Raw genomic sequence first — 18,756 nt, forward strand, 5'->3', positions numbered from 1 at the left:
GAAGTTTTTTGGATATGAACATAGGGCCTGAACCTACAAAAAAAGTCACTCCTTCAAGTCGCTTCCTCCCACACATGAATGAAATCCCCCTCAGTGCAGAGGGACAGCATAAGGCTTTCCCACCACTTACATTCTCAAAATAAGGATTAAGTGGGATTTAAGACATTGTGTGGGCCTCCTGCACAAGGGTGAATTTCAGCCATATCTGTGGAAGAAAGCTAGTCATACTAGTACCTTTTCAGGATTAGGTTTGTAAACAACAGCTCTATTTAAAAATAAACTATTCTTAAAGTACACACAGCAGTAAGTACTACCTGCATGCACACAAAATATTTAAATTACTATTTTTCCTAATTTACACAAATCTGATATTCCAATGCAGATATTAAAAATGAAGCTTCACTATACTTTTCAGAAAATGAAGATATGAATTACACTATCTAGGTTACAACAATAAAAGGTTGCTAGTCAAATCAGTTTAATATTGCATTATTCTTGTATGCAGTTCTTATCCACCAAAGCTTAAAATATACCATAAAGAAACAAAAGAACTTCTACTGCTAAACCTGTGACTCTAAAATCAGCTCTTTGATTATACAGCTTTTAAAATTTGATCAAAATGATTACTTCTTCTCTTTGTATCTACACTCAAAAGAATAGATATTCTGATCTAATGTAAATATTAAATGAAGCCATATACAATAAAAATAAAATGATTTGCTTCCATTTCATCCATACTTAAATCACAAATTTATACCAAATAAATCTTCAATTAACAACTGAAGAAAAAGGCAAGAATGTGCTACAGACTCTTAAGTACGAACTAGATTATTAAATGGAGAAAGGATTCCTATTACGATCTCTCAGTCTAGAAACCACTGTTCCATAAATCTAATATGGATTCCTTTCTATGTATCAATTCAGAATTGTTGGTTTTTTTCATAGTTACCCACTGAAATATTCACTTAATTTTAAATCTTTCTATCAAACCTTGAATTTTGCTTTCTTCTTTTTATAACAATAAAACACTAGATTGTTAGTTACCAACTTGGAATTCCAGTTAGGACTATAAAACAATCAGTACTCCAATAATAACGTTTCAATCTGCCTGAAAATGCAAGTTTTTAACATCACTTAAAGAGGAACGAATAAAATCATTTTAGTAAAACGTTCCAGACGTAGTTTCATTTTTATAGTAGGTATACTTTAGTTTAATGATGACATTGCCACTACAATGATGCATTATTAGATATGTCACACACATGCACATACGCACACTAGTTCAAATATTAATTGTTTTGGGGAAGTTTAGTGGCCTGCACTAAAGTCAAACTAGGAAAAAAAAAGTCGAACAGGAAGTCAAACTAGAGGACCACAGTGGTTCATACTGGCCTTAAAAATCTATACTTCTATGCTAAACCTTTACAAAGTTGGCAATGTAATTATGCCTCGTTAAACTAGTTTTTAATTATACCCTAATTAAGAGTTCACGGGTTACATTTAAAAAAATATGTAAGAGGCTATACCCTAGATGTATTGATAAAGAACTATACCTTATACAAATGAAAGGATCTATTTCTATTTGAAAATGAAGTTACTAAAAGAACAATTGCCACACATTTTCCTAAAAGTTCCCAGTAGCAAAAATAAGCCTATAAATACAGTATCCGAGAATCTTTGGATTAAGTATCAGTCAGTAAAATAAGAAGCTGTTTTAAATGTAAGGGAAAATTCTTGATGTTAGTCTCTCCTATTTTACCAAAATTAACAGCCATAAAAGAGAACTATTACACAAGCCAGATATGGGAACAAGGAAATAGCTTCCTAATGGCATCAGCATGAGTAAATTACACTAGATACTATATTTTGTGTTTCTATAGCATCTTCCATCTAAGGATCTCAGAGCACTATACATTAAGAAAATTAAACCTTGAAACCCTCCTATCAAGCAGATGTGGTGTGACCTATATTTTACACAGGGGAAACAAAGGCGGAGAGGTCAGGGTTAGGGGTCTTGGTCACCCAGCAAGTCAGTGAGAGGGTGAACAGAGAAGTACCTTGTTCTGACTCTTTCTTGCAAACATATTGATTTACAATCCTCCAACATATACATAAAAGCAATTTTTTCGTGTTTATAAATATGTATACAATTTAATCAATGTATAAGTGCTGTAAAAATCCAATTGCTCAATATAATCATACTCATCAAGTCAGCTTGATCACTGAGAAGGTTTACTTGTGGAACTATGACTTAGCTGTAGGTGCCGAGGAAAACTATCCAGACATCATTTGATGCCTTACTACATTAGTAATTTGCTCTATTTTTATTCATTTTTTCCACTTGGGCAGGTACTACAGTGTAATAATGCATACAGATATCAAAAATGTAAGAATAATTGAAAGGACAAGTTACACAGTATTCCTCTAATTATAAAAGCCAAATGGGAAACAAATTCCCTATCTGATGGATTATCAATGCTAACAAGAGTTATGTGAAATCTAGACTACCCAAGTGCTTATTAATGTGTACATTATAACCTCCAGCTCTTGCCTGTTCTCAATCTGAAAGGTCATTCTTGCATTTTTCCTTCAATTTTATTTGTGGTATATCAGAAGAGGACCATTTCCAGCAGTTGACATGATCGTCTGAGGAACAATGGGGGAGTCTGTTCCTCAGACATTCTTGTCAACTGCTGGAAATGGCCCACCTTGATCATCACTACAAAAAGGTTCCCCCCGCCCCCGCTCTCCTGCTAGTATTAGCTCATCTTAACTGATCACAGTGTGTATGGAAGCACCCATTGTTTCATGTTCTCTGTGTATATAACTCTCCCCACTGTATTTTCCACAGCATGCATGCGATGAAGTGAGCTGTAGCTCACAAAAGCTTATGCTCAAATTGGTTAGTCTCTAAAGGTGCCACAAGTCCTCCTTTTCTTTTTGCGAATACAGACTAACACAGCTGCTACTCTGAAATCTCCCTCTTCAAGGCAGTATTTAAATGCATGCTTTAAGTGCTTTACTGAACTGGGGTCTAGAAGTTGATTTAACTCATTATGAAGCTGGTTAAGAAACCAAAATTATAGTTATAACTATAGTTATAGTTTTGTACAGTATTACTTATCCTACAGTTATTACACCTCTTCAAAATCTCCAAAGCAATTCTTTTAAGTCATTTTCTCAACCTGTTATCTCCCTTTTAGGAAGTTAGCCATTGTTCACGATCAATCAAAACTGCCTGTGAATAGCCCCTGTGAAAATTGACCACTTAAAGACAAAAAGAAAAGGAGTACTTGTGGCACCTTAGAGACTAACCAATTTATTTGAGCATAAGCTTTCGTGAGCTACAGCTCACTCACGAAAGCTTATGCTCAGATAAATTGGTTAGTCTCTAAGGTGCCACAAATACTCCTTTTCTTTTTGTGAATACAGACTAACACGGCTGTTACTCTGAAACCTGTCACTTAGAGAAAATTTAGTGCTGACACTTTTACAGATCTTCGAAAAAAGCACTCTAAATAGCAGGTTATCCTCCATATGCCTAGCACTACCAGAATAAAATCTTAAAAACAAACTAGCTAAAGACCCATCACACCAGTAATTCTCATTTTTAAAGTATCTTTGCATGTTTAAGCATATAAATTGATATGTACTTACTACTGTAAATTAGAAGTCAATGATCTGCTAGGTTTCATAGTAGTTACATACCTCAAGTAAATATACAGTATATAAAATGTACTTAAAGCTCAGAGGGGCATATACATTTGTTGTGTATCCTGAAAAATCTATTCAGTCTATTCTTTCATGGATACATAGGGAGTTCTTGTGCATATTTGCATGACTATGGGAGTTACAAACTTAAATTGTCTTTACATTCAAGATAGACTAGAACCCTATATCTTTCATTTCATCTATGCAGAATTTGTTTTGTATTCCAACTTAAAAGTCTGACAAATACAAACGCACCTCTGAGAGGGGAAAAAAAGATAAATCAGCACAGAAACACAAAACATCAGAAGGAAAATCTGAACACTAATACATATGCATATACTGTGTGAACAGTATTGTTTTTAGTTTGTAGATTCATGTTGCAAAACATATCTGGAAACATAGCATCAACTGTGCTGACAATATAACAAGTGATGTTCTATTTGAAACAAAAGTTGTTATGGAAGCATCCTCCAAACTATCATGGCCTGTGTTACAGCAATAAATCAGTCAAAAAAACAAACAAACCAACCAACCACTCAGTACTTCTTGCTACTGGTCTTTAACAATCCTCTGCTATCTGGCCATATCTACTAAATATAAAATCTGGCATGGAGGCTTTTTTGTGGATGCAATTAAAGGACATAATGTAGTTTACCTTTAGTATAAAATTAATTCAGACATCAATAAAATCTCTTTACTGTCTAGAAATTAATTTGCATTTAGAATATGTTGTCACCAATAATTTATACTGTGCTATTGAAGTCCTTTCATTTATTCCCCACTGTTACCAGACACAAGATTGCAAAAAGGGGCTTAATATAAATGCTATAAAAATTAAGTTTAGCGACCCTTCAAAATATATTTTTTTAAAGTCACAGAATGAGTAGTCTATGCAGCTACCCCAAATCAGAAGTAGAATCAACCACCAGGAGTTTCTCTCATGGTATATTTTCAAACTAAAACCAAAAGCTCCACCCGAAACATTTGAATCTCTGTGTTATTACTTTCCTAAAATGATACATGAAACCAAAATACTATAGTTAATATAAAATATATTAGCAGCATCCTCTGCACTACTGGTCATAAGCATAATTTACAGTTCTTCAAGGTAAGTTTTTCAAAATAAAACACGGTTTTCCCCCCCATCAGAATTCACAATCAAATTCCATGTTTTCCTACCTCAATCAGGAAGTCTCCAGTTCTCAAGCCAGCTTGCCATGCTACTCCCCCTTCGTCCACAGATTCCAGGTACTGCAAAGCAGGAAAGGCTGGAGTTGGGGTGAACTCTTCAATAGGTGTATCAGCTTTGAAAATAAATGTCATATTACAAATAAACAACACAATATTTGCAAATATAATTTTACTGAAAAAAGACTATTTATCATTATGATTTATGTAAAAACATACTAGGTGCTGAAAGTAAACTAGGCCTCTGCCGCACAAATAATCTAGATACAGGCAATCCCTTGGCCTTGGTACTCTACAGTTCTCCATTTTTGAGAAGTATATTTCCTTTTATTGCCACATAAAGCAATCAAAATGTGCAATAATAGTTCAATTTTGATAGTGAATGTCAAGGCCTTTTGGAAATGTAGTATATGTTAAAATGCCCATCTCATTCTCTGAAAGAGCTGACTAACATGGTTTATGATCTATAGCTGTAAGGAAAAGTCTTACCAACATTAAATGAAAATGTAAAAATCAAGCTAAGTTATTCTTTATATTTATATGCATCTCAAAACATGAACAGAAGAGATATCAGTTTCTATAGTAGAGAAGGCACAGCAGCCCTAGTAGCAGCCCTGTATCAGAAAAGATTTAGGATTAGTAAGGGCACTGGATCTTTTACCTGAGGAACTCAGACTCTCGTGAGAGAGAGCATGAGAGTGACTGAGAAATACTTGGGCTTCCACAGAGGGTGTAACCTCTGTTTGCTGCATAGACAACTCATGCCAGTTAATCAACAAACTGATAAAGACATTGGCTTTCCTGGGGGTTCCCACACACATGCATTTAACTAGGACGACAGAATAAATCCTTTTACTGGTATTAAAACAAAGAGATCGTATTAATAATTTTAGTGAGGGAAGATAAAAAATGGTGTCCCCAGAATGAGGGTGTGGAATATCCTTCATGACCACATGTGGGCAAGCCTTGGAGCCAGGCAGGGCAAGGGAGAACCCACAGAAAAACTGAGGGGGAGCAAGAGATGGGACATACCATCAATATATTTTTTAAAACATAAAAGGAGTAAAATTTACTGTCATTGAAGTTAAAAAGCAGAGCACTAAATGTAAGGCTTTACTCTTAAGAATCCTCTAAAAGTAGATTTTACTCTAAGAAAAAGGTTAACATTTTAACATAGGAAGAAAAGCAATTTTTAGAACACACTACAGGCCATGCAACATATGTGCAGCTTCTGAAGATATAAAAAAGGATCATATTTTCATACTAAAACTGTACCAATGTCACCTTGCACAAGGTCCACACCTATTTTAAGCAAAACCCTAACCTGCCTTTTCTATTTTCTATTCATAGACATAATTTTAATAGACTGACATTTGAAATACAGAAGGTAAGTTTTTTTTTTCCTCTGAAGCAAGACACCTGTAGTTTAGCTTAGATAGATAACAGAATAGGTACATGGCAAAATGTTGCAACCGCCCTGGAAATAAAAATAAAACTAAAACTTTCTTCCTCAAGAAAGATTATAATGAGACAGCTCTGTACAAAATCCAAACTGCTCAAACAGAAACCACTAAAATCCATCTGAGTAGCACAGCATACAGCAAACACTGTTGTCTAGCAACCAAGTGCACCAAGAATAAATTCCTGTTTATTTAGAGATGTGTGTGTGTATATATATTTTTTTACACATGCACACAGACACACACAGAAAAATACATACCTTTTGCCCCTCTGAGCACAAATCCAAATCCTTCATTGTCTTTTTTCTGCAGGACCACTGCCTTTTCTTCTATAATGCAGTCACTGTAGAGAGAATTCCGAGGATAGCGACCATTATTACATCCCTTCATCACCACTGTAGTAGCTGCTCCTCCAGTGTGCAGGTTCATCATCATCACAGCCAGTTAATCAAATAATATTGCAGTAACCAAGCATGGGGAAACAAAACAAAAAAACAAACCAACAGCAAACAATGTGGGGGAAAGACAAAAGACAAAGCTTAATGGTAAAAGAGAACATGACAATGCAACTTAAAGGGAATGAAAAGGCAGAGAGAGGAGAGAAAGAGGAAGAAATCATGCATGGTGGTTTGTGTTCTATATGAATGACTGAATGGATGTGTGATCATGTCATCTGTGGGTTAGCTAGGATTCTAAAAGAAAAGAAAGTAGGTGAGCTGAATGACAATATCATTAATAAACTCCTCAATCATGGATGTACCAGATGCATCTTCTAGTGAAGCCAAAATGAAACCAACCAGAAGAAAAATGAGGCAGCATTTTAAAATTTAAATTAGATCTGTTTTCTGTATTAGCCAGCTAAAAAGGCACAAATATATAGTCAGAAAGCTATGCCTTGCATCAAAAGCCCTTTTTCAATCCTATTGAATGTTGCATGCTGCAAGAATCCCACATGATCATCTGACAACCTACAATGCTAACAACGTGCAGCTGCCTTGGCGTCATCAAGCACAAATCTCCACAGCATCAAGAATCTGCATAACTGAAATAGTAACAAGGCAAGTGCAATCATGAAAACAAATTTTTTAAAAATATTTCCTATTCCTTGCAAAACAGATAAATGCTATAAAACAGGGAGATAGTGAAAAGGATTCTGTGCAGACAGTATTCACTTAAAGAAAATGTAGCTTTAAGATTCTTTATCACATTGTCAAAGAAAAAAGTAGACACTTGGATGAAGAAAATGCAGATTTGCAAAATAAGCAAATAAAAACAGGCTTAGCTTGGATATTTTTTAAAATGTGCAAGCCTAGCTACAAAGATTTAAGTGGCCTGAACTTTTTTCCTCACCTTTCTTTCATCAGTACAAGGTAATTAGACTTAGGTTAATAAGAAGTGAATACAAGGTAAGAAAACCAAACAATTTTAAGCACAGCTATCAAATACAGATACTACTGCCCAATAAAAGCTGCATGGCACTTTTTAAATAAGGACAAGGTTAGAGGTTAAATAACTAACCACAAACAAAATGTACTACGACACATAATGCTGCAGGGCTTAAAACTACACTACTAGTAAAGATGGAAGTAAATATGAACTAGGAGTGAATTATAATTCTCTCTGTTCCATACATGCAGATCAACTTCAAAAAGGAGATGCTTGAAGGAGACTTGAAACAGCACAATTGGCTGTTACTGCTCACCTATAGAATCCAGTCACTAAGGCTTCTTTTGCAGAGGAGAAGAAAGCATTCATTATTGAAAGAGAGTCAAACTGTTTTGGTACTATTATAAAAAGAACCCAGAGAGGGATGAACTCTGATAAAGAAAAAATGGTGGGAACTGCATATTTAAAGCTCTGAATAGAGATGTATGATTGCATCATGACACTTACAGGGTAGGTCTACACCACCTGCCGCATCGGCGGGTAGCGATCAATATATCGGGGGTCGATTTATCGCGTCTAGTCTAGACGCGATAAATCGATCCGAGTGCTCTCCCATCGACTCTGGAACTCCAGCGCTACGAGAGGCGCAAGCGGAGTTGATGGGGGAGTGACGGCAGTCAACTCACCGCCGTGAAGACACCACGGTAAGTCGATCTAGGTACGTCAACTTCAGCTACGCTATTCTCATAGCTGAAGTTGTGTACCTTACATCGACTCCCCCCCCAGTGCAAACCAGGGCTAAAATACCCAGAACTAACACCAATGGACACCTTCCAAACTCTAGCACATTCATATATTACAGACAGTTTCTTATAGCTCAGCTTCACTTTAGAGAAATCCATTTAACAAGCACTTCAGGTAGAATGATGATGAAGGTAAGTATCAGACGTGACATTTAGAACCCACCCTCTCTCCATTTTCGATCCCACCATCAATATTCCAGTGTCAAAGCAACTAGTTGAATTTCCCCAGAAGTAATGTTCTTTGCACTGTGGATAAGCTGTGTTGGTCCCAGGATATTAGAGATACAAGGTAGATGAAGTTAATATCTTTTATTTGACCAACTTCTATTGGTGAAAGACAAACTTCTGAGATACACTTCGGCTCTAGGAAAGGTACTCAGAGTGTCATAGCTAAATACAAGGTGGAACAGGTTGTTTAGCATAAGTAGTTTATACGTATTTTAAAGAGACCATTCAAGGCTAAGTAGCCTGTTAATACCTCTGCAGCCAGACAGCAAAAAAGTGGGGTTAATGGGTTACAGATTGTTGTAATAACCCATATTAAAGACACTGGATTATGACTATTTACAATAATGTAAATCATGCGGTTACATTTTAAGAATACCCAAACATCAAGAAAGCAACAAAAAGATTTGAGAAAATGAATCTGTGGCCATTCCCTCCTCTACCCTGCAGGAAGGAGGGACTTGCCTTGACCTTATGGCTGTCAACTAGTGTCTCAGAACAGAAGTTAAAAGTGGGACAGAGTAGGCATAAATTGATGATTTCACTGCTGCAGAGCCAGGAATCCAATAGCAGGCAGAATGAGCAAGGGAAGCTATCAATAGGCAACAAGCTCATTTTTTCATCCCCTAAAACGACAAAATGTTTAAGCATAAATTGTTTCTAATATAGTTTCCTTAGTTTATTTTGTCCCAACAGGATTCTTTGATCTAATATTATGCTGGGTGTACCATGCTGGGAGCCTGTTTACAGTTTACCTGGGTCTAGCAGACTAAATGGTGCCCATCCCATAACTAGGTCAAATTATCATGGATCAAGCCACCTTGGTAGCACTCCCTCAATCCTGAAGGTGGTGTGAATACTTAGCTACAGGGTATTCGTATAAGGCCTTAACTACCAATGACGAATAAGACACACACAGGGCTGGTCTCCAACAGATAAAAGGAACATTTTCCACAGGCTGTTTGAGTAGAAAATATGGCTCCACATGAGACTGAGTGGTCCTGGCTATGATGTTGACTATACACCAAACTCCAGAAGGTAAAAAAATGGGAATTTAGGTTTGTCCTGTTTTGAACTGAAATTAAGGAACAGGCATTTAACAGAGGAATTCACAGGGTAATGTTAGTTTTTCCACTATTAGATTATGGCTGTCAGGTTAGTAGTACTAAATTGATAGGTTATTGTTGATACAGGGCATTAGTTACCTTACCACTGGACTGGTTAAACCTGACATACATTATATACAAGATGAAATGTAATTAGACCATCTGTTATAGAGTGCCGGCCATTGCTTTATATAACATTTTTTCCCTAAATGGGCAGTTTAACCTATGCCCCTTTACTCCCCCATAACAGTTTGTCAGCCCCTAACTTTGAACTATTATTATCTGGCAGAAAGAAAAAAAGGTTCCTAATTCTAAATCTGTTGGTGTTTGCTGGATTAGCAAAACAGACCACCACACCACTGAAGGAAAAAAGTTATTATATAAAACATACTCTTTTACATCTATGTAATGCCTTTTAAATCTGAACCATTTTGTGAGGTATGCAAAAATTAGAGATTCTTACAGACTGGGACACTGAGGAAGGGAGGTTAGGTGTTTTGCCCAAAGCAACAGAGAGAAATGCAAGTGGCTGCTTTGTACACATTTAATCTCTCCCAGGGTAGAGAAAAGCTAGCTTTTATCCATTCTAGAGGAGCTCTCAGCGTGGGTTCCCAGTTTCCATTCTTTTTAACGGTCCATGTAGGCAGCTACATTTGAATTCTAATACTGCTTGAGTAATGCAAGGAATCCCAAATTGCAGCTCACTGATATGACTGAGATTTGAGGCAATTCCTACAGTATATTTTATTGCAAGATACAATGAAATTCCAGGTTTCAGAGTAACAGCCGTGTTAGTCTGTATTCGCAAAAAGAAAAGGAGTACTTGTGGCACCTTAGAGACTAACCAATTTATTTGAGCATAAGCTTTCGTGAGCTACAGCTCACTTCATCAGATGCATACCGTGGAAAGTGTAGAAGATCTTATTATATACACACAAAGTGTGTATATAATAAGATAAGATCTTCTACACTTTCCACGGTATGCATCTGATGAAGTGAGCTGTAGCTCACGAAAGCTTATGCTCAAATAAATTGGTTAGTCTCTAAGGTGCCACAAGTACTCCTTTTCTTTTAATGAAATTCCAGTGAAGTACAGGTTCTGCCACTGCTGGGATGGGTCAATCTGTCTCACTATTTATAGGTATCTCCTTTACTGTAACAAGCTCTGGAATGAGAAGCTGATTCTAGTAATTAAGAACGTCAAGATTAATGAAGAGACGACATTTGATCGCTTGAATTTCCCTGGCCATTGATCATCCAGCTGTGCAATTCACTGTAGCAAAATGTAGAGATAGAATAATTCGTTGAGCGGCTATTAATTATTTTCAAGTGGCAAGAGTGCATTTGGCAGTATACAGAATAAGTGGGAAGATACACAAATGGTCCCTGTCCCAAAATGCTTACAATCCAAATAGAACCAGCCTGATATTGTGTTACACTTATCAAACTTTTAGTAGTCTCTCTGCAGTACTTCCCATGCAGAGACCTCTGATTGTGCTGATGCTTATTTATAAGTACATGCTGATACTAAATTCTGGTTATTTATTTTGAAAAATAATTATATGATAGGCATGAGAACTACAGAAGCTTGGGAAATAGCATCTCAGGTTGCAATTTATTCTTTAACCTCTCTACTGTGTAGTCTTTATATGTATACTGCCCTCATGACCTTAAGTATTGGATATGTTTTAGCATTATTATTTTTATTTCTATGAAAATTGTTTTTATCATTTTGCAGAATATATGTATGGCTGTTATGTATTTTTATTTCTTCTAGTACTATTTGCTTTTGCAAGGCAATTGCCATAAACCGAATAAAATCCAGCAGAAGCAAGTTTTATTAAAATATAAAGCATGACTAAGGTTTGTCTCCCCCCCATGTATCAAACACTTCACACATGGTTTCAACAGAATAAAAGTCTACTCTTGCTAAAACCATTTCAGTTTGTCATTTCTACAAGGAAGAAAGGGGGAAACAAATTCTAACTTATATTGAACTCTTCCTTTCATATAGGATAGCAGAAATCCGTTTTGTTGTTAAGAGCAAAATTTTTTAGGTGGCATTAAGAAAATTTAACTTAAGGATCTTTAACAGTGATCAATTTTCTGTATGGACAGTAGCACATATTACTTTTCAAGACATGGATTCCACTGAAGGAAAATGTAACCTTTTATCAGGATAAAAATATTGGGACACATTCAGGAAACTGGACTGAAAACCCTCCTCAGATACAAGAATAAACATCCCTACCACCATTTACAGGAGGACTAGACAGTAAAAGAAGTTGATGGTACACTAGTTGGACTGTCGGAGGACGACGGGATGAAGGGAAAAGACTAATTTTTTTTTTAAAGCTGTCCTTTGGTCTCTGCAATAACAACTGTAGTTGTGGAATTCATGGATTCGCAAAATAGAAACAAAAGGAGAATATCAGCTTTCATCTAAAAAAGTTTCTCTCCTTTTCCTTGCACAGATTAGTGATACTCTTGAAAAAAACAACAAAACCAACAAAAAAAAACCAACAAAACCAATTATCTGTGTTCAGATTCTGCAATAGGTGATTGGGTGATGACCTAAACATTCCTCCACATACATACAGTTTTTATGTAAAATGAGTCAATTTAAGTTTGGGGTATCTCACAAAGAACCCTCTTGTGAATCCTCTCCAAAAAGTCTCAGGGCTTGCTTTGTGTTTACTGTGGAACCTTGACGGAGAAGAATCGGTTTTATTTGAGGATGGCAAAAATTAGTTTGAAGACTCCTCCCACAAGAGCTAAGGGAGGCTTCATAAACTCATTTTCCAATAGCAACTATTTTCATTGGGTGATGAGTAAGAGTATCATCAAGAATGCAGGAGATAATCTGGCCTTGGAATTCTAAAGCTATCCTAACAAAACCAACTGTAATAATATATAGAAAACATGGAAAACACCAACAGCTGTCTCAACTTAAGAGTGATAAATAAAGCTAGAAAGAGATTTTAATGTTAAAAGAAAGGATAACTGAGATATGTCTAAGGCCAGCCATTGGGTTTGATCCTGCCAGGTGCTTGCAGAGAACCTGCAACTTCCAGTGACCTTGTAAACTGGAGTAATAGAAATTGGATGAAATTTAGTAGTGCAAATTCATTCATTTGGGGACTAAGAATTTTTGCTATCAGCTTGGATCTTACCAGTTGGAAGTGACAGAGGAGAAGACAGACCTGGGTGTATTGGGTGATCACAGGATGACTATGAGCCATCAATATGATGTGGGCGTGAAAAAGGCTAATGCAGTCCTAGGCTGCATCAGGTGAGGTATTTCTAGTAGAGACAAGGAAGTGTTAGTACCATTATACAAGGCACTGGTGAGACCTCATCTGGAATATCGTGTGCAATTCTGGTCTCCCATGTTTAAAAAAAGATGAATTCAAACTGGAACAGGTACAGAAAAGGGGTACTAGGATGATATGAGGAATGGAAAACTTACCTTATGAGAAGACACTCAAAGAGCTTGACTTGTTTAGCCCAACCAAAAGAAGGTTGAGAGGAGATATGATTGCTCTCTATAAATACAACAGAAGGTTAAAGACTAGGGAGGGAGAGGAGTTATTTAAGGTAAGCACAAGAAAAAATGGCTATAAACTGGCCATCAACAAGTTTAGTCTCAAAATTACATTAAGGTTTCTAACCAGAGGAGTGAAGTTCCAGAACTGCCTTCCTAGGCGAGCAGCAGGAGGAAAAACACTTAACTGGCTTTCAGACTGAGCTTGGGGTCAGGAAGGAATTTCCCCCTAGATCAGATTGGCAGAGACCTTGGGGGGGGGGGTGAGTGGGGGAAGGCGGGCGGTTCACCTTCCCCTGCAGCATAGGGCACGGGTCATTTCCAGGTTTAAACTAGTGTAAATAGTGAATTCTCTGTAACTTGAAGCCTTTAAACCATGATTTGAGGACTTCAGTAACTCAGCCAGAGGTTAGGGGTCTATTTCAGGGCTGGGTGACGTTCTGTGGCCTGCAATGTATAGGAGGTCAGACTAGATCATCACGATGGTCTCTTCTGACCTTAAAGTCTATGAGTGATGCACCCCCATACCAGTGCCCCTTGTGTGATGGCCTGGCTAGCCTTCTTTCAGCAGACACTTTCAGTAGATTTTTTTCTTATTTTATTGAAAAACAAAACAAAACCACCCAACTATTTCCCCCTTTCTGACCTCTTGGTTTACTGTACCTTCCCCCCACCCCCACATTTTTTTTTTAAACTGCACCTTCCCTGATGACTTCCTTTCCCATGCCCCAAAAACTCACCAAAAAGCCTCATGTTGATTAGAATAGAAAGGGTGTCCACAGATATTCTGTGAGAAACCACTTGTTTCTGTAACTGAGCTGTTTCCTGAACTAGTCAGCTGCAGAAGTAGTGTGTATGTTAGGGATAAGTAAGGTAGTAGTGAGAAACAGCAGAATGCTTTCAGATTGCTGCTCACTGCTTTACCTATAGCAACATGCCCATCTTCTAGCCCTCTTGCCCCAAAAGTGTTTAATATTACAACTACCCTGTTAGTATATATTCACTGCTAGTCACCACAGCTTCTAAACACTGTACAGAGATTAAGTACTACAATAAGATGTCCAAGGAATGTCGTCTCTTCTTCCATATAGGAATATACATCAAACTTTTGGACAAGTAAAAGGAACCAAGAGGGATTAGCTGAAGATTTGGGGTATTTGTCACATACTAAAAAAAAAAAAAAAAAAAAAGACTTGCATTTTACTATAAATTACAACTTTAACAGCTTTTAAAAAACATTTGATGAACGTTGGTGAGCAGGGGAGGTTGCGCTATTGTTTCCAACCTTATGATTAGTAAATTTGCAAGGAAAATAAGATTAACCGTAGTGGTAAAAAGTGATCCTGTCTTTAAAGACTACATATTTTCACTAATTAATCTTTTAAAATACAGCAGGACAGCTCTCTCACTATAAAGTTTTCTAAAGAGAAACTTGGACTCTCTCCCCTTCATCTTTATGTCACTCAAAGTCGAACATATAAATTACACTGCTTTCCATAGAGAAAAAAAGTGTAAATAAAATAAATGTCTCTCTCTTTCATTCTTGTAGTCATCTATGTCATAAACTAAGATTTATGTAATCCAGTTTGGGAGGGAGGACAGAGGAGAAGTTAATCAAATCTTTGTCACAAGAATAAATTACCAGAGTTGTAATACCTTAAAAACAACAACCTGGAGTTGGTACATTCACATCTACTGAAGCCAGCTACCTGCAACAATTTGTTCAACTGTTCTTGCAGCCGAAATGGCTAACAGTTTGTGCCAGCCACTGAGGCAAAAATGATCAATGAAACCTTGTGACAAGGCCACCCTGGTATCCTACATGTTTGTGGCAAATGTAAAATTGGTGCCTGGAACATTCAAACACTGTCTGAAATGGCTAAACTTGTCCTTGTTAAGCAGCTGAAGAGCCTGAGCTTCAATAGCTGCACCTTATCTGAAGTATGCTGGCAAAGAAACAGTGAAAACAAAAGTTGAGGACTATTTCTTTCTCAGATTGCCCCAATGGGTTGCTCCAGTAAAAGCTGGCTATTGTACTTTCACTTATTGTTCAGTGGGCATTGCAGAGTTGGCAGGTGAGTAATGAGCAACTCAGCAATGTCTGATTCTGTACTGGCTGTGGGCATCTTACCATCATCACTGTGTATGATCCCACCAACACCATGGCTAACAATGAAGCTGAAGGTTTTACCAGCAACTGCAGGTAGTCTTTAATGAAAGCTCAAGACAAGACAAGACATCATGACCCTGGGCAATTTTAAATGTACAGGTAAGAAAGGATTCCCAGAGTGGTTAAGTACAGTGGGGAACTTTGGTGCTGAGCAAAAGAACAAGGGGTAGTGACTGCTGGAATTTGAAGCTATCAATGACATGATGATCATGGGCTCGCTCTTCCTTTACCTGAAAATTCACAAGTCTATACCAAGTCTGCAAGTTGGTTTCACTAGGCTTGTGATCATGTTCTTGTCAGTAACAGTTGGCAGACACCAGTCATTGATGTATGAGTTTGCATATTTGCAGAACCTGACACTGACTCGTGGCTCCTGCTGACAAAAGTGCACCTTTGACTTCAATGACAGCCAGTTAATGGGCTGAAGCTCTAATTAGAAATGAACTATCAAATGGCTTTCCATTCTGAACTTCTCAAAGTCACTGAAGAATTAGAGACTGCAGTCTCACTTCCTCTGTCATCTGTTGAGGAGTGGCATTATTTCAATACCTCAGTGCTGATAACTCCCAGCTTGGTACTGAATCCTTAGCCCTTCAAATATCAACCATTGATCACACCAGTTTGAGCACATTTGTCAAGAGCAAAAAGGAACAGCTGAATGAGTTCAACACTGGAATGTTGTCTAGTCCCTAAGCAAGAAAGATAAAGAATTCTGGTGGTCAACACAGATAGCCATGTTAGTACAGGCAGCTGCCAGGCACAATTTCAGCAGCCTCCATTCAACTTTGCACTGATTGTGGAGGAAGGTGGCACCATTTTGCCCAGTAAAGAATTGGGATGGTGGCATTAGCCAGCCTGCAAGATCACTAGCATCAATGGGAAGATCATTTTTAGATATTTCTCAATTGTCTGGTGCCTACTTTCCCTCTTCCCACTATAGTATAGGTGTGAGTTCCGATAAAGCCACCTTCCTTCAAGCAAGAAGGGATCTGGTTTGCCATCCATAAGTTGAAATCTGGGAAGGCACCAGGAGTTTGTAATGATACCCCCAAATTGCTAAAGACAGCGACTACTATTTTTCCATCGTTGCATAGGCTGTGCTAGACCATCTGGCACATTAATATCATACCTGATGACTGGAAGGGCATTATTCTGTCTCTGTTCAAAATGGGCCACAAGGTCAAATGTAGCAACTATAAATGCATTGCGTTGTTGTCACTCACAGGGGAAAAGTCTTTTCAAAAAGTGCATCACCGATTCAAGATATTACCATGGAAGCAAAGGCCAGTCTAGTCAGTGTGGCTTTAGAACTGGGCCATTCCACTATTGACCAGATTTTTACCTTGAGACAGCTTTTCTGAGAAGATGGCTGAATTTAATAAGCTGTGCATAGCACTTTTAAAATAGGTTTTCATCAGGCCTTTGGTTCAGTGCATCAAGCAAACTTGTGGGATCATCTGATCAGGTGACTTGCCATCCCTGGGAAGATATAGTGTTATTAATAGAAGAGCTCTCTGTACTGGGGAACAGAAAGTGGTGTTTGAATTAATGGTAGATACCCAGCACATTTTCCTATTCCCACAAGAGTTCAGCAAGGCTGTCTCATCACCATTGTTGCTCAGTATCAGCACTGACTGACTGACGGATAAGCTTGAAGAGGCAGTTGCTGGTGGCATTGAGTTGAACACCATTTTACTTGGAAACCTCAAAATACACCAGTGACATTGCCTCATTGGTTCAGTTTGATAAATTACTGCAGTTGATGACTGATCTTACCAGGCAAAAGTTAGCATGTATTGATTTGGTTATCAATTCAGAAGAAAAACAAAAAATTTAAAAAAAACAAAACAAAACTCCACAACTAGTGCTCCCCCCCCCCAGCCATTACCATTAAGCAGCCTCCAACTCTAGATTACAACCAACACAGTACAGTATTAACCTGCCCAGACACAATATCAAGCAGGTGGCAATTCTCAGATACTTGGTGCTGACATATTTGAATGGAAGACCAATGAATTACAAAATGCATTTATCAGAGACAGTGCTTGAGTATGTTCAAAAGATATGGACACTTTCATAGCAGCTGCCATCATGTTACGGGTCCTTCAGTGGTGTCTCAGGAGAAGTCATTACATCAAGCTTCTTATGAAGCTGTGAATCTAAAGAACCACGGTTATATCAATGTTATTGTATCACAGTGAAACGTGGGCACTGCGAAACACTAAACAATGGATGATTGACATTTTTGATTCTCATGGGCTTTGTCAACTGTTCTTGTCCTGCCACTTCACACAGATCAGAAATGAGGATATTCTTAGACAACCCCAGCAACTGCCTCCATCAGCTCTGGTCCAGTTTCAGCAGTTTTTCTGATACAGGGAATTACAAAGTGCATTTACCAAAAAGACAGCTGCTACACAGCTGACAATCAAATGGTTGCCAAAAGCTTTTGTGGCATAAGACCACCACCAATGACAGATACAAACTGAACATCCAGCCAGACCATCTGAAGGATTAAGCTAGTGTTGATACTGGTGGTGCTCAATATGAAAAGAGGCAATATCTTTGTGATTTGCCATGTTGATGAAGGAAGAGTATCAGCTGAATTGGACATTACTAATATTGGTTTCTCCTCTCCTCCCCCCAATTACCATTGTTTATAAACCTCACTAACCTATGGTAAAGCAATGCAATGCTTTGTCCACCAAAATAGAAAGGAAAAGTATGACAAAGTATTCTGATCTATCAACTTCCACAAGATTTATTGCACATTAAAATTCCAATTTTATTTTTGTGACAAATATTCAACACAGGGCAAATTGAAGAAAATAATGTTGAAATTGTAAACCTATAGATATTCCTGATGTGAAAATTTATGCATGTACTTAAAAATATATACGGAAAAGGAGAAACCAGGACACAAAGTTCCCTCTTCTCTCCACTGAACAGTTGCTTCATTACGTGCAGTATCCTTATTACTTATAGGGCTCTAGTATCAATTCCTCTGAGTTTGGAGTTTGAACTGAAATATTTCCATTAAATGCTATCAACATCAGTTCTAGTGCCATACATGAAGCACAGCTATGAACCAAGGATGCAGTATACGGGATGTCTAGTAGTACCTAATGTGATGATTTTATTATACAGATCCCGATCCAGTGAA

The 18,756-nt window shown here is 37.6% G+C and overlaps 1 protein-coding gene across 6 annotated transcripts in view; it reads right to left on the reverse strand.

Annotated features, from left to right (window-relative positions):
- The window catches only part of SHANK2 (SH3 and multiple ankyrin repeat domains 2), a 615,311-nt gene that overhangs the window by 181,480 nt on the left and 415,075 nt on the right, over positions 1-18,756 (reverse strand). For 5 of the 6 annotated variants that reach the window (XM_074955235.1, XM_074955234.1, XM_074955236.1 and 2 more), the window contains 2 exons: positions 6,620-6,702; positions 4,891-5,015 (listed from right to left, as the gene is read on the reverse strand). In XM_074955235.1, the coding sequence (XP_074811336.1) occupies positions 4,891-5,015; positions 6,620-6,702 (208 nt within the window). Of the gene's footprint in view, positions 1-4,890; positions 5,016-6,619; positions 6,703-7,119; positions 7,335-18,756 lie in introns of those variants that run through there. The other variant, XM_074955239.1, reaches the window with a different exon arrangement.

Source organism: Natator depressus, chromosome 6 (assembly GCF_965152275.1).
Source record: "Natator depressus isolate rNatDep1 chromosome 6, rNatDep2.hap1, whole genome shotgun sequence".
Taxonomy (NCBI): domain Eukaryota; kingdom Metazoa; phylum Chordata; order Testudines; family Cheloniidae; genus Natator; species Natator depressus.